This window comes from Ornithodoros turicata, chromosome 2, assembly GCF_037126465.1.
Source record: "Ornithodoros turicata isolate Travis chromosome 2, ASM3712646v1, whole genome shotgun sequence".
In the NCBI taxonomy this organism is placed as follows: Eukaryota; Metazoa; Arthropoda; class Arachnida; order Ixodida; family Argasidae; genus Ornithodoros; species Ornithodoros turicata.
The window spans coordinates 62,768,741-62,784,061 of NC_088202.1; the positions used below are offsets into that span (position 1 = coordinate 62,768,741).

The following is a 15,321-nucleotide window of genomic DNA, read 5'->3' on the forward strand; positions in this document are numbered from 1 at the left end:
AAGTACACAGGAGCCTCAAATTGGATATTGCAAAGAAGTATCCACATAAGTAGCCCAAAAATAGCCAAGCAACCTTGGCTGAGGCCTGCACACCGTGCTGATGATGTCGTTGGGAAACTTTCTTAATGTACTGTTCCACAGCACGGTCACTGATGCATGAGTCGCTCGATATCCATGTTATTTCGCTACAGGAAGCATTGCACCATTATTGCAGGTGGGATCGGTAAAATAGGGGTACACAGTAAACCGATAAATACTATGGCGCTATTATCCTCGTCAGACCTTGCGTCAGCAAACTACTGCGATTAAGATTATTCGACGAGGTGGGATACGAAAAAAAAAATATTGGAATACGGGTTATCGTTTCTTTTTCCTTAATAAAGTCCTGTCCCTTTCAAAAAAAAAAAAAAAAAAAGAAGAAGAGAAACATTTCCTCGCATAACGGAAATAAATGTCTATGTAGCGACAGAGACGAATAAAAAGAGTGACTTCATTGCGTTCCTCTTTTTTGTTTGTCACAGATCGTGCAACTCGTGCGATATTCCTTACAATAAATATGGCAGGAGCATGTGACTAGGCGAAGTATTTCCGGAGCTATGCATATCCTATCTCCTACGAGGAAGAGCCAGCAGGAGAAACACCTGATGGGCTCGAGTGACGTTTTGTGATGTGCCTGCCACTATGGTCACGCAGGACTGTCGTATTCCACACTTTCTTCCACACACGTATTCTCTGCAGCGGGTCCCGAAGAATTCCGCGGGAGAAACGACACATGCTCACGTGTATGAACGTTTATGATATCGATAATAAATTATACCGCTCAAGTCAGCAAAGACTGCTTAGGGAATGCACAACCCGTGGACACGAAAATCTAAGAATTTAATCTGGAAAAGTGAACTATCTCTTGATAACCGAAACCCAGAAATAAAGTATGAAAGCTCACTCCATTTCTCCATCCAGTACGTTTGCGATACATCGCGAACCCTCGGTGTACAACTAATCAGTTAGCATTCAGGTCAGCGATTTCTCCAAATCATATGGACTGACCGAAGGCGCTGGTCGACCAATCCAGCAGTGGACAAGGCGCCCTCTCTAACACAAGACACATGTAACTTTCCTTCTGCTTCCTGAATTCTTCGAGACAACAAAGATACTAAGCTATGTCACTTGGATGACATCAGATCAAATTTCACTTGGGCAGCTTCTTCTTGGGTAACGCAGGACGAAGTCATGAAACGGAAACGCCTTCTGTATCCCTCATTCCTCTCTTATATGTTTTTGCATCCATGACTAAGTTTGCGACATTCTTTTCACAGTATAATACTCCCCGTACGAAACTTCCTGAATAACCTGAATCAGACCTGATTCCGGGCACTACCCGGCTGATTCCGGCGGAATCCGGCACTGTTCAGGCGCTATCAGGACATTCCGGCGTAGGTCCAGCCGGATTCCGGACGGCGCTTTCCTGAATCCGCCTGAATATCGCCTGAACCAAACCGGAAGGACGTGCCTGATACTTGGTCGTCAACCGGGATTCCTTTGACAATCTTTGAAAATATTTCAAGTGTGGCGCGCAATAGATATTACGTAACATGATTACAGAGATCCTCGATCACGTTGCCCTCAAAGTCTGGAATTATTAAATTATATGTAGCGTATCTACGACCGTTATCGACAGAATCCCGCAAAACATTTTTTTTCCCGATTATAGCAGCAGCAGAAACGGAAATACATTCAAGGTGAGCAAATACTCGGGATCCCTCAACACAATACACCCAGGAACATTTTTCTGGAGCCACGTGCTGTGTGTACATTATTTCGAGATTCCGTGCATGGCCAGACGAACCAGCCATGAGATGATGTGATTGCAGGACGATCAGGTGAAGTGACCTTGGTAGCGCGGGACTATGTTAAGCTTATGTTTGACGTAAAACCACGAATTAGTATTAATTGCTGAGATAACTTTCTGGGCAGGGAAAAGGGACACCAGTGAATGCCGGAAATGCACAGTATGATATGATTGATAACTAATGCGTAAACAGGTTGACAAAAAGCAATAAAGCTTAATATATCATGCTTATTTTTTCTTTTCTTTTTGATAACTTGATAATACGGATGTGTTGCAAAAGTTCCGTTTGGCTTCGAAACCACCAAATACCATGTACATTGCAGTCCCTCTGGACAAAAGTGTACGAGGAGCTAAACTGGTTTCGACTTTTTAGGTCAGCGGGAAATTCCAGAGCTCAATGGGAAGCATACACTGACCCTTCCCCTTCTGCACCGCTGCTCCCTTCGGGCTGATAGGGAACATACTTATTTTTGGAATATTGTCAGTAGGTCACCTGAAATCCGTAGTCATTTGAAGTGCTAGGCCCAGACAGGAACAGGATTCATTCGCCATCGTCGGCATCAAGACGTCCTCGTGTGAGACAACGCGTTTTTTGTGTGTGTGTGTGCGTGCTCCACATAGAAAACTACAACAGTGAAACGTGTACAGGTAGGGGAGTTAGAGTACGCTGACAAGCAAGAAGAATATTTGATGAATATTTCTGGTAAGTGGCCGCTTCTTACTGCGTGTGTTTTGTGTGTGCGCTTTTTCCTTCATCACTTCGTCTTTCTTTCTTGCAGACGACAAGACTGCACTCCAGGATGAAATTGACGTTTTAATAGAAGAATGCAACAGGAATTTGCTTGTGCTTTCTGAGAAGGCGGTTGTGTGTGTGTTGTGTCGTGCGTTCTGTGTTCCATGCCATGTCGTCCATCGACAGGAACCAACTCCATCGCATCAGCGCTCTCTTGGATTACCACAAGACAAGCCTTCTCCTCCCAAAACGGTAAGTTGTCTTGCTATAAGTATTCGTGCCGCGATTCCGCTTAGTGTCTTCTTTCTCTGTCTTCATGTGTGTGCCTTATTTGCAGAAGTCACTCAGGCACACAGCGTAGGACGGGAGGAATGGAAGGCGTCGCCCCGACTCTACTGAAATCTATTGGGACCAAATTAAGTGAATTGAAAGGCAACCGAAACCATGGAAATAAAGTTGTCAACTAAATCTTACACTTTGTGTTCCATTCATGCATGTAGTATGTAAAGGCACGACAAGGGCGCATGGTCAAGTACCCCGATTTTAGGTTTCACACTAATCCTGCATGCATCTCTTGCTGGTCTAGTCACATTTTTGTTGTTTTCAAATAGATCCACTCGAGTAAAGGTTTATAGCAAGCGAATGCATGTACCACTATGGATTCAGCATTTCTTCCGAAATTATTCAGGCGCTCTCCGTTTTCATTCAGGAATCATCCTGTATTCTATCAGGCGCATATCCGGGTATGATCAGATAAATGGCGAGTTTGTTCCGGTTACATTCAGTTTCGAGTTCAGGACCCTTTCAGTCCCGGAATAAATTACCGGAATAGATCCTGATACCCCATTCCTGAATAATTCCTGATCGTCATTCCCGCCCAATTTTGGGTTCAGTCCGGAATCAGGTCTGATCGAAGAAACCTGATTGGTTTCGGATTCAGGAATTTTCGTACGGGTCAGTATCACGATTAACCAAAGCTCTACATCTCACCAGAATGAAGAGGTTGACTCCTGGCTTGAACGTTCGTTGGTTATCTTCCAAGGAGATTACGTAGGGACTGGTTGAAAACACGCATTGATCGGAAAGCCCCGATTCTTTTGCTTCTGTCGCATCTTCAGTGACGTTCGCCTCAATCACCAGCTTCGCGTGTCCTCTATGTAGCGCCAGCCACTGTTGGTCGGTATATTTTCCACGAAAATCTCCTTTCTTCAGGGAGAAGGTTGCTGTTCCATCTTTCAGCTGCATTGAAAGAAGAATAAACAGTGCTTCACACAGTCACGTTTCAGCTAAAAATAATAATATTGCAAGTCTCACAACACTTCATTCTACACTCTTATAGTGATTTTCACCACATAGCACGCTCACAGTACGCACCTAGACAACCATCATCCCGAATGGCAACGTTTTCGCCCCTGATTTGTTGAAAAGGGAGGCGGAGCCTATTTTGCACCTATTATGCAAGTGCATAATGGATAAAAATAGGCTACGCCTCTCTTAAATTTACTTATAAATTTATTTGACAAGCGCTGGAAACGCGTACGTCAAGGCTGGAAATACTAGGGAAGGACCTACTCGCCGCGTCACCGGGCCAGGCTGCATAAAAACATGAAGGTCCGGGCCGGGTCGGGCACGGAGAAGTTGGCCAATGCAGGACTCTAGTTCAGGGTCATTCCTTTAGAAGTGATAAATAGAGGCGAAGTGTTGACACTTCTGAATAGAATTCAGTGTCGCTCCATGTTGCGGGTAAACCTCGGCTGTACCTGCACTGCGTCCGCGGATAGTGCAGATATACCCACATAATAACGCCGCGGTTGTGGGTGTGAAGTTTGCTTACCCGCATTCGCCAGAAAAAAAGATGCGCGCTTCCCTCAGCACCGTTGACCAGGAAACTCCCTCGAACGCGCTAAACGTTGGGATAAGCACTCCACGAAATTAGCGTGTGAGAAGGTCACACACAACGAGATGTCCTCCCGTAAGGGTGAGAACGTCACTAGCTGATGGAGGGGGGGGGGGTATATTTATTAGACCAACTGTTAGCTGACAGCTTTACTGTGAAATCAATAAGTACATGAAGACGATGCAACGTATGAATGTCGGTACTGTATACACGAGTTTAGAAGTCAAAAATATCGGCACACGAAGGCCTGTGATGTCACTCGTTACGTGTTCAATAAACTTTAGCAAGGTGAGACGTTGGGGGTGTTGTCTGTGGGTTCAGTGTTGCCTGACGTGTTTCATGTGTTTCTTTGAAAAGTGTTGAAACTTAAGCGTTAGTTTCTTCCCGCTTCTGTGTCCTGGTTGCATTCTGCGCTACTCTAATACTACAATTGTTGAATAAAATTTGGAGAGCACGGAGGCGTAACTATGGAGAGCACGGAGGCGGGAGTTAAGGAATGGGAGGAGGGGGTGTATTCACCCGTTACTCCTTTTTTCTTCAGAGTCTACTTTACAATGCATTACTTCGTGCCAGGGCCATACCCCTAAACGTTGGCGTTACTTCAAGTGTAACGGCGTTTTCGCATAATACTGCCTCGAACCAACGTGGAAGACAGCGACAATAGAAAGTGCATGTGCTCAGGATACCGTGCAAAGTACGCGATTTGTAATGTATATAAAGTCAAAAGCAATCCAAGTACCTCACATTCTCCTGCACATTTAAAAGGCGCAGTCTTTTGATACTGGAAGATAGTACCCTAACCAAATTCCTAGAAACGATGCCAGTGCTTTTTTCAGTCTCGGGCCGTTTTTCCCACAGAACAGAGTACACCCATTTGCTTATTTCCAATGTATTATACTCTCTCGTACTTGTCCTGTTTCTAGTGTTGGGGTAACTCGTTAGTGTAACTAAGCTACTTTTTTTCAGTAACTTTTAACTTAGCTCATTGCGTGTGAGCTCCAGTAACTTCTTGAGGAACTCGTTTATTGTTTAGGTAATTTCGTCAAAGTAACTTGGAGAAAGTTGCAAGTTCCTCTTGTTCGATTCTCGTCTACATCGCGAGCTGCGTCCTCCCTCCCTGTGACTTTAGAGACAAGCAACGTGCACGCCGGCGATACGTGCACGGCGCGTCTGACTCCCTTGTTGTTACGCGGTGAATGTTCCGAATTCTGTTTTGGGCGTACGTTAGGAAGCTCAGGTGTCGCTCATCTTAGTGAGGAGCAGTGTACTTATAATGACATATGGCATTGTGTAGTAAGGATAAAACTCTGCGTGGTTCTACGATATGTGCGTAGAGGACAACTCATAGAACATAAACTTGCTTTCTGCCCCGTCCAATAGCCTTACTACGAGATCAAAATCATCAGATCTCTCCATAAAGAAGCACATAAACGTAGTCTTCTTTCGTCTTATCAGATATTGATATAGCTTTTGTATATAAAAAGTATTTTGAAACGTCTTGCAGCACCCATTGTGAGATCAAGATTTGAATTAAGTATAGAAAGAAAAGAACTAGACAGTATATATTGGTAACAAATAACTAAAGCAAACTCGTTATAAAGCAACTGTTTTCTTTTCTAAAGTAGCTTAGGAACTTCAAGTTCATTTTCATTACGTGTAGCTTCTTTAGTAAGTTAGTTACATATCTTGCACAGTGACTTAACTGGTACAACGAGTTCCCTTTGTGGAGCAGCTGCCCCATCTCTGCCTGCAACTGTACATGCTTGCAGAGTGGCACTATGTGCATAGAATAAAGCAGATTTGTATTATCATGGCAGCACGATACGAATACGATTATGTGTCCATGTTTTCAACGCATTGCTGAGTGCTTCCACCCATGTCTTGTGTTGTCCTGGCACCTCAATTAGGATGTCCAGGACTGTCATGCCATTTACCTGTTTGGGCTGCTGACTCCTTCCTACCCACTCAATTTGACTCGTGTCGTACTTTACGCCAAAGCGAAATATCGCGTATCCTTGAACATTCTGCTTGTTCACGAATCTGAAACAGAAGTAACAAATTTCCTGTGATTAATGAAATCGTTTGGCAAAACTGCTAGCCACGGTGGCTGCACAACCTTCAACAACGAAAAGCAAGGTTCTTAATCACCTTCCGCTAGGCAGACGCTATGGGGTACACACAAAGCCATAATCCATAGCAGCCACATGCCCAAGAATTAGGGACAAAACGTAAAGCAGGCTTCACCTAAAACGGCTCCCATAGAGCCTGTGTATTTTGGAACGAAAAGCGCGTGCTACATATTCTGCTGGCAGCGCTTTGCATTCGTTCTCTAATGGCATGTTGCCTCTGCCAAGACGAAACTTTTGAGCATTTTTTTGGGCATTAATAGTGGCATCTTCAAGGTTCCATTCGGGTTCCAAATTTTGAACATGTAAAGGAGCCTTCAATCGCCGCACGAACGCGTAGTGGAGAAGCCTACGTTCAAGGCCACGCGCAACCACAGGTTTGGGAAATGGCTCGCCGCAGAAGACACTACAACAGATAAAGACGACAAATAAGAAATAACAATACGAGGAGCAAAGATTTGTGTGTTACTTCACGTGGTAAGGGTATAGGATATAAAAAGCTAAAAACTTGACAGCTGTTAGGAGAACTAACATCGTTGAGCAAACGTGTGTACATTATGGCTGTTACGAAGTCTGTTGGTATCTGCTAAACTGTGAGAAATCAAACAAAACATAAAATAAAGGCGTGGTCGGAGTGAACGGCACAACAAAGACAACAAGAAATGATGACGTTGAGATGGGGTGTTTCACCGCGGAGGTGCGCACCCTACCCCACTGCACGTGGAACATCATGTGAAGATGATGAAGGAAGGATGAAAACACAAGAAAGAACTAAAATGAACGGCAGAAAATAGACCAACGACAGCTTAAGACGAGACATGTACTACTTTGCATTGGAAAATGTGATATCTGAGGTTCTACGATGTGCTAGGGTTGTCAAACCAAGTTTATCCAGGATAGGTTAATAATTATAGACACCAATGCGTCGGTCATAGAGAATGTACAATGACTCCAAGGGATTCGATGCTGCCATTCGGTCAATCTCTTATATTTGAAAATTAGTGAAGCTAATTAAGTATGCCATTTTAGTTAGCCATCGAACACTGATGCGACCGGCTAGGAAAGATATCCGAGAGGCCAGGTATGTTAGGAGCCCAAACGGCACGTCCGGGGCTCTCATAAATTTTTAACAACTCTGGCACCTAACAAAGGACAACCTGTATATCCTCATGTGTTTCCATACCTACTCCGGGAAGAATTCGACGCTCGTTCGAGTAGACCGAATGTACAATCGTGTTTATGAAATAGCGCAAGAAAAAAAAAAAAACTAAAAAATTGGACATGGTTGCAAAATTTGAGACATACAAAAATAAAAGATTTGACTAAAATTGGCGGGCTAAAGTATGCCTAACGAACCAACATTCAGTTTGCTTATAGAAACAAGGTATTCTGAGGCACGATAGGTCTATAAGTTGAGTGAATGTTGGCTTGGATATGTTGCGGTGACGTAGATGGTGTCGTCTAGACGAAAAAAATGCTGGGGGCTCGAAGGCTCGGCAGTGCAGAGAACCTACGGATACGCATGTAAGATGAGGGAAGTAGGACAACCATGCACGCACACGCATGACGCTGAACTATAAAACCGATCTATATATTCCGATCTGTATACTCCGAGTGGCTGTACACACCGGGTACACACCGTTTGTATAGACTGCCGGTTTCGGTTCTTCTTTCTCGCTCTCTCCTTTCTCCTTTTTCTTTCCTTTTTTTTCTTTGAGTGGGGGGGGGGGCTTATGAATACCTGAAGACAATTTATGATACAGCTATAGGATGTCAGGCTTCCTCGCGAACGCAGGAGCCTCTCTCTAGGGAGGAAAGCGCAATTGTAAAAGGCGGTCACGTGTTCCGTTTGTATTATAACACATTGCTATGCTCCCTTTTGATCACAATAATGCTCGTTGCCTTGTCAATGTCTTCTGCATTTTTTAGATACTGTAGATATGTCGTTCACCTCGAAACTGCAAAAAAAAGTTAAGAAGTCACGACTTCTGTTGTTTGAGTTTCATTTGCGATTTTGTGGCGACTTTCTGTTCTATCTATCAAAGTCTATCAAAATAAGCACAATTTCAGACAACGAAAAAAGAAAAGAAAACAACGTATCGTGCTGCGTTCCTGTCTTTTATTTTCTATACTTAATACAGCTAACGCCGTAGTGGCTCAAATCTATCCCTATTGCAGCCTAATGCCGCGTGCTTTTCGACAGCCGTACTTCTGGCTTTTCTTTTCGTCAGTAGAGAGGGTTCTAGCAGGTGTGCTGTCTCATCAGCGTATTTCTTCTGAAGATTTACTGTCTTGATCCAGCCGTCGTACATGCTCGCGCTTTCAGCAGACTGCTTGGGACTGTGTTGTTCGCTGTCGCTTCTTTTTTCATTCGATCATCTTTTTTTCTGTAGGTGTGAAGAAAAATTTATTGACGAGTTGATAAGCAACTGCGTGCACCACGTACAAGTCAGTTGTGTAGCATCGATTGCTAGCACGTATGAGTTGAATAAATATGAATGAAGCACGATGATTTACACATTAGAGTTAGTGACGTCTTCATGTTGGGAAAAACTTCGCATCGTTGCATATGCGATCACAATGTCCTCCTTTTAACGTTGAAGACAAAATAATCGGGGGCGCTTCAAACCACGTTACTCAAGCTGTGACGCAACATTTGCCTCAGCTTGCCGTCGTCTGGATCTTTGGACGTCGTTCTCGATTTCCGTTCTTAGCTCACGTCGCGTCATGGAGTCCACATGTAACATGCGTGACACGCGCTGGTTGAGTTCGACACTTAAACCTGGCCTCTTTCCTCTTGGGTGCCACCTTCTTCCCAGTACGTGACGTCACGTTTCTGATATCTCCTAGCCTGTAGCGCAGAATTTTCTTCCAACTTTAACATATTTTAGCCCATCCCATGCTGCGTCCAATTTGTTTGTTCGCCGATGATGTAGGTTCTCTAAGACACAATTTATCTTTTCTAGTCCTTGGCTAGAAGGCCATCCTAGTCAGCGCTGCTGCATGTGACTCATCGCGGCGTGATGCGAAAAAACATGTATATACGGGGTCACGCTCTACTATCCATACCTCTTGCATTTGTTTCCCAGATCGAGAAACATAGTTAGGACGTTTAACGGCTTCTGACGCAGATCTTTCCCTGCAGTATCTTGCTCAATTCTTTTACCACACCTCTGAAAAGACCCTATAACTGTGATAGTTCATCTCTGGTGTCCGAGGACAGGGCTGGGGTCGCAAGGCGTGGTAGACTCTCAAGAAGTAAATCGTCATTCTTCCCTGTTAATGATGTGAATTTAGCAACTTCCGTTTTGCTGTCAGTGAGCAGTCTCACGTTCGCACCAGATCCCTTTATAATCTCTGCCAGCTTTCTCACGGACGTGTAATATATTCCTTGTATATTCCCATACAGATTATCGAATACCCTTTTAGCAATTATTCGTTCTATGGCGTACAGCCAGTCTGAAGAAATATAGGAAGGCACATCTGTTCGTACATCCGTCGCAGACTCCAGAATTCTCAGCCGCAGAAAATAGGGGCACAAAAGCTCTTGCATACAGGAACAATAGCAAGAACGCGCCCAGAGCGAATAAGCTTTGGCAACGTCCTAGCATACTTCCTAGTCAAGACAAGACCGCAGTGCTATCAGGTCCAGTAGATATCTTGATGAACAAGGAATGATTTCATTAGATGAAGTATGAAGGGGAAAAAAAAGTCACTAAAATCAAAGAAAACAATAAGTCGGTCGTTACTTTTGTGCACGGGTTTCGTTGATAGCTGCTGTAATCGACCTCGCCTTTCTGTCCGTCATGTGGTTAACGCGGAAGCCGTGATGAAGCGGGCAACTCAACAAGATACAGATAAAATAATAATTCTGCGCTTGATGCCCCGGTACGAGTACATCATGAGCCGTGCAGCAGTGGCCGGTCTGCAACCGCTGTAAGAAAAAAAGAAAGAAACAAAGAGAGAGAGAAACTTCAGTAGTCGAGTGGCATCGGCGAGTCCCGCAAAAGAAGCTGATTATCGCTCTTATCTCTTATCGCTCTCAAAGTATGTACGCGGAAGGTGGACGGTTGTTTTGCTGTGAGACCTACAGGCTCATGTATTTATTTCCCCTGTTGGCCATGGAAGCAATACAAACGGGAGGATAGCATTTCGTAGCATAATGTTAACATAGCAGTATACAACCACATGAAAAAAAATGTGCAGATACGTGGAGGTAAATAAACAAGTACATGAAACATTTTGGTCAACTGGAGCAAACAATGACAACACGTACAAAGTGGAAATTGAAAAACGGCAATGCAGCGCAAAAGCAATGCCGACCAGACGCGTGAGCCTTCCTCCTTCATCTCCCCTTCTTCATCCCTTCCCCCCACAAAGTACCGCCAGTATAGGCATGCAGATCGCTCCAATTTCTTCGTCACCCCTCCGCCCGCAATGGTCGCATAAGCATTTCTTAAATTGTTTGGCATCGGTAATGGAATGCATATAAGCTCTTGAATTAACGATCCTCTTAGGTGTTATTATGATAATCAATTTTGTGAAACAAACACTCACAAGTTATTATTCGGCCAGTGGAAAGCAGACGCAGATGTACGGCCCCCACCATTGTTCTCTATAGAACCCCGCTTCATTGTCCCTGATCTTTTGCACATGAAGATACGAATAGTCGAGCAGCTTCTTGAAAACCTGCTCTGGAAATGCAGGACGTAGACACTGCTAATAGAGTGCGCGATCCAAAAGCAAAAGACACGTCCGTGAGAAAACTGGTGGACATTATAAAGGAAACAGACGCGAACGTCACACTGCTCACTGACAGCAAAACGGAAGTTGCTAAATTCACATCATTAACAGGAAAGGATGTCGATTTACTTCTTGATAATCTACCACGCGTTGTGACTGCAGTCCTTTCCTCAGACACCAGAGATGAACTAGTACACTTGTGGGATCTTTTTAGATGTGTGGTAAAAGAATTTGAGCAAGATACTGCAGGGAAAGATCTGCGTCAGGAGCAGGAGACGTTAAACGTCCTAACTATGTTTCTAGATCTGGGAAACAAATGCAAGGGGTACGGACAGTAGAGCGTGACCCCGTTATACATGTTTTTTCGCATTACGGCGCGATGAGCCACATGCAGCAGCGCTGACTAGGACGGCCTTCTAGCCAAGGACTAAAAAAGAAAAATTGTGTCTTAGAGAACCTACATCATCGGCGAACAAACAAATGGGGCGCACATGGGATGTGCTAAAATATGTTAAAGGATAGAAGAAAATTCATCTGCGCTACAGGCTAGGAGATATCAGAAACGTGACGTCATGTACTGGGAAGAAGATGGCATCCAAGAGGAAAGAGGCCACGTATAAGTGTCGAACTCAACCAGCGCGTGTCACGCATGTTACATGTGGACTCCATGACGCGACGTGAGCTAAGAACGGAAATCGGGAACGACGTCCAAAGATCCAGACGAGGGGAAGCTGAGGCAAATGTTGCGTCACAGCTTGAGTAACGTGGTTTGGAGTGCCCCCGATTATTTTGGCTTCAACGTTAAAAGGAGGACATTGTGATCGCATATGCAGCCATGCGAAGTTTTTCCCAATAAAGACGTCACTAACTCTTACGTGTAAATCAAACGTTCATCGTGCTTCATTCGTATTTATTCAACTCATACGTATTAGCAATCGATGCTACACAACTGACTTTTACGTGGTGCACGCAGTTGCTTATCAACCGGTGAATAAACTTTTCTTCACACCTACAGAAACAAAGATGATCGAATGAAAAAAGAAGCGATAGCGAACAACACAGTCCCAAGCAGTCTGCTGAAAGCGCGAGCATGTACGTCTGGATCAAAATTGTAAATCTTCAGAAGAACTACGCTGATAAGACAGCACACCTGCTAGAACCCTCTCCACTGACGAAAAGAAAAGCCAGGAGTACGGCTGTCGAAAAGCACGCGGCATTAGGCTGCAGTAGGGATAGATTTGAGCCACTACGGCTTTAGCTGTATTAAGTATGGAAAATAAAAGACAGGAAAGCAGAACGATATATTTTCTTTGGTTTTCTTTTCTTTTTTGTCTGAAATTGTGCTTATTTTGAGAGATTTTGAGAGATAACGACAACAGAAAGTCGCCGGATAATCGCAAGTCAAACAAAAACAGCAGAAAGTCGTGATTTCTTAACTTTTTTTGTAGTTTCGAGGTGAACGACATATCTACAGTGTCTAAAAAATGCAGATGACATTGACAAGGCAACGAGCATTATTGTGGTCAAAAGAGAGCAGAGTAATGTGCTGTAATACAAACTGACCACGTGACCGCCTTTGCGCTTTTCTCGCTAGAGAAGCTCCTGCGTTAGCGAGCACCCTGACATCTATATATAGCTGTATCATAAATTGTCTTCAGGTATTAATAAGCCCCCCCCCCCCCCTCAAAGAAAAAAAAAAGGAAATAAAAAGGAGAAAGGAGAGAGCGAGAAAGAAGAAACTAAACCGGCAGTCTATACAAACGGTGTGTTCAGCCACTCGGAGTTTCGGAATATACAGATCGGTTTTATAGTTCAGCGTCATGCGTGTGCGTGCATGGTTGTCCTACTTCCCTCATCTTACATGCGTATCCGTAGGTTCTCTGCACTGCCGAGCCTTCAGCCTCTAGCATTTTTTTCGTCTCAGACGACACCATCTACGTCACCGTGACATATCCACGCCAACATTCACTCAACTTATAGATCTATCGTGCCTCAAAATACCTTGTTTCTGCAATCAAACTGAATGTTGGTTCGTTAGTCAATTTTAGTCAAATCTTTTATTTGTGTATGTGTCAAATTTTGCAACCACGTCATTTTTTTCGTTTCCTTTTTTTTTTTTTTTGTGCGCTATTTCATAAATACGATTGTACATTCGGTCTACTCGAACGAGCCTCGAATTCTTCCGGGAGTCAGTATGGAAACACACGAGGATATACAGGTTGTCCTTTGTTAGGTGCCACAGTTGTTAAAAATTTATGAGAGCCCCGGACGTACCGTTTGGGCGCCTAACATACCTGGCCTCTCGGATATCTTTCCTAGCCGGTCTCATCAGTGTTCGATGGCTAACTAAAATGGCATACTTAATTAGCTTCACTAATTTCAGAGATAAGAGATTTACCCAATGACAGCATCGAATCCCTTGGAGTCATTGACATTCTCTATGACCGACACATTGGTGTCTATCAGTGATGGCCAGTAGTTAACTACATGTAGTTAAACTACTAGTTAAACTATCTCATTGTAGTTAAAAAGTAGTTATCAACTACTTGCAGAAATGTAGTGGCAACTACTAGTTAAACTACTATTTTAAGTAGGTAACTACAGTAGTTAGGTTACTGAAGGCGCCAACTACTTCCAATTTTGCCGCAAGCTCTAGGGCACGATTGTGCTTCCGAATTTTGCCTTGAGCTACTTGTTTGATGAGAACGGGGGTGCAGAGCAATTGTGTCGTGCATGTGTACTAAATCTTCACTGTTAATTAGAGGTGAGCGAATATTGAAATTTTCACATACGAATCGAATATCGAATATCACACATAGGATAACGGCTTCTAAGAGTTCATTAAGTTAATTAAGCCCCGAAAACAAGCATCGTCACAGTTGTGTTCTGCCGATCCTTAGAAAAATGTCCCAAGTGCTAATGAGGAATATGTATTAATGTATTGGCTTAGCATAGGGCATACATGCTTATATGCACATGTAGAGTAAAATTATTTTTACAATGAAACAGTGTGCTGTTCTCATGAGGCAAGCTGAAAACCGCAAGAAAAAACTTTCATTTCAAAAATCTTTCATGAACAGTGAACACCTGTGTTGGCATAAGTGCTGGTGAAACAGACAGAATGGAAGTGAAGAGCAATGGCATGTTAAGAGTGTGGGATGATTTAGTGATGAGCACCTCAGAAGGAAAATGATGGTGGCAAGTGATCTCTTCTTGCATTGACAATGCCTTCCGCATTTGTCGTGAAGGCGAGAAACTGCACGGTTTCACTGCTCTCACGCGTGACATCACGCGTGAGACAACCGTTACTTACGGTAATGCATAGTTTGGAACGGCCTCATGCATTATAGCGCAGTAAAACTGCGATCCTCGACGATGTTGTATGGCTGTATCACGCGTGATTGTTTCCGCGACGTTCGTGTTCAGCGCTCCTTTCATTTCACGGCGGAAATATGCGCGCGGGCCTCAAACTTTGTCGCGCCGACGGCGACGCGCGTGAGTCGCGAGCAAAATCGCTCCGTGAAGGTCAGACTTAAGGCTATATATGCGTCTTGCTATCATCTGTAACAACAGCTAGCGCAGTTTCAAATGACTGCAGCGTTACTGTCGCCCTAGTTGGCGCTTTCATACGGTCGCAGAGCGGCGGAGTTGGAGAAATTATGTCGAAATATCAACACGTCCCACTCCTCGATTATCGCCGTCATCGCAACCGACCATGAGTCTATCATATATCGCTGACAACCACAAAACGAAACCGAAAAACACGCATTCGAAACGCAGGTTTTGGCTGTGCATGCAATTGGACGCTGAACAGCGGTGTTCAGCTCAACGTCAACAAAATTTCGATATTTAACCGTAATTTCACCGAACTGTAGGCCTCATACGAATGTTCAGCGTTCGCTAGCAATCCACTAAAGCCGCGACAGTGCTGACGATGTATGAAACGTACCGCGGTCTCGGGTTTCGCTGGGGC

General features: G+C 44.0%; 1 protein-coding gene across 1 annotated transcript in view; it reads right to left on the reverse strand.

The window, feature by feature from the left end:
- Positions 1-15,321, reverse strand: part of LOC135385488 (A.superbus venom factor 1-like) — a 134,661-nt gene that overhangs the window by 100,373 nt on the left and 18,967 nt on the right. The window contains exons 8-9 of the mRNA XM_064614826.1: positions 6,414-6,519; positions 3,573-3,821 (exon numbers count right to left, since the gene is read on the reverse strand). Of these exons, the coding sequence (XP_064470896.1) occupies positions 3,573-3,821; positions 6,414-6,519 (355 nt within the window). The remainder of the gene's footprint in view (positions 1-3,572; positions 3,822-6,413; positions 6,520-15,321) is intronic.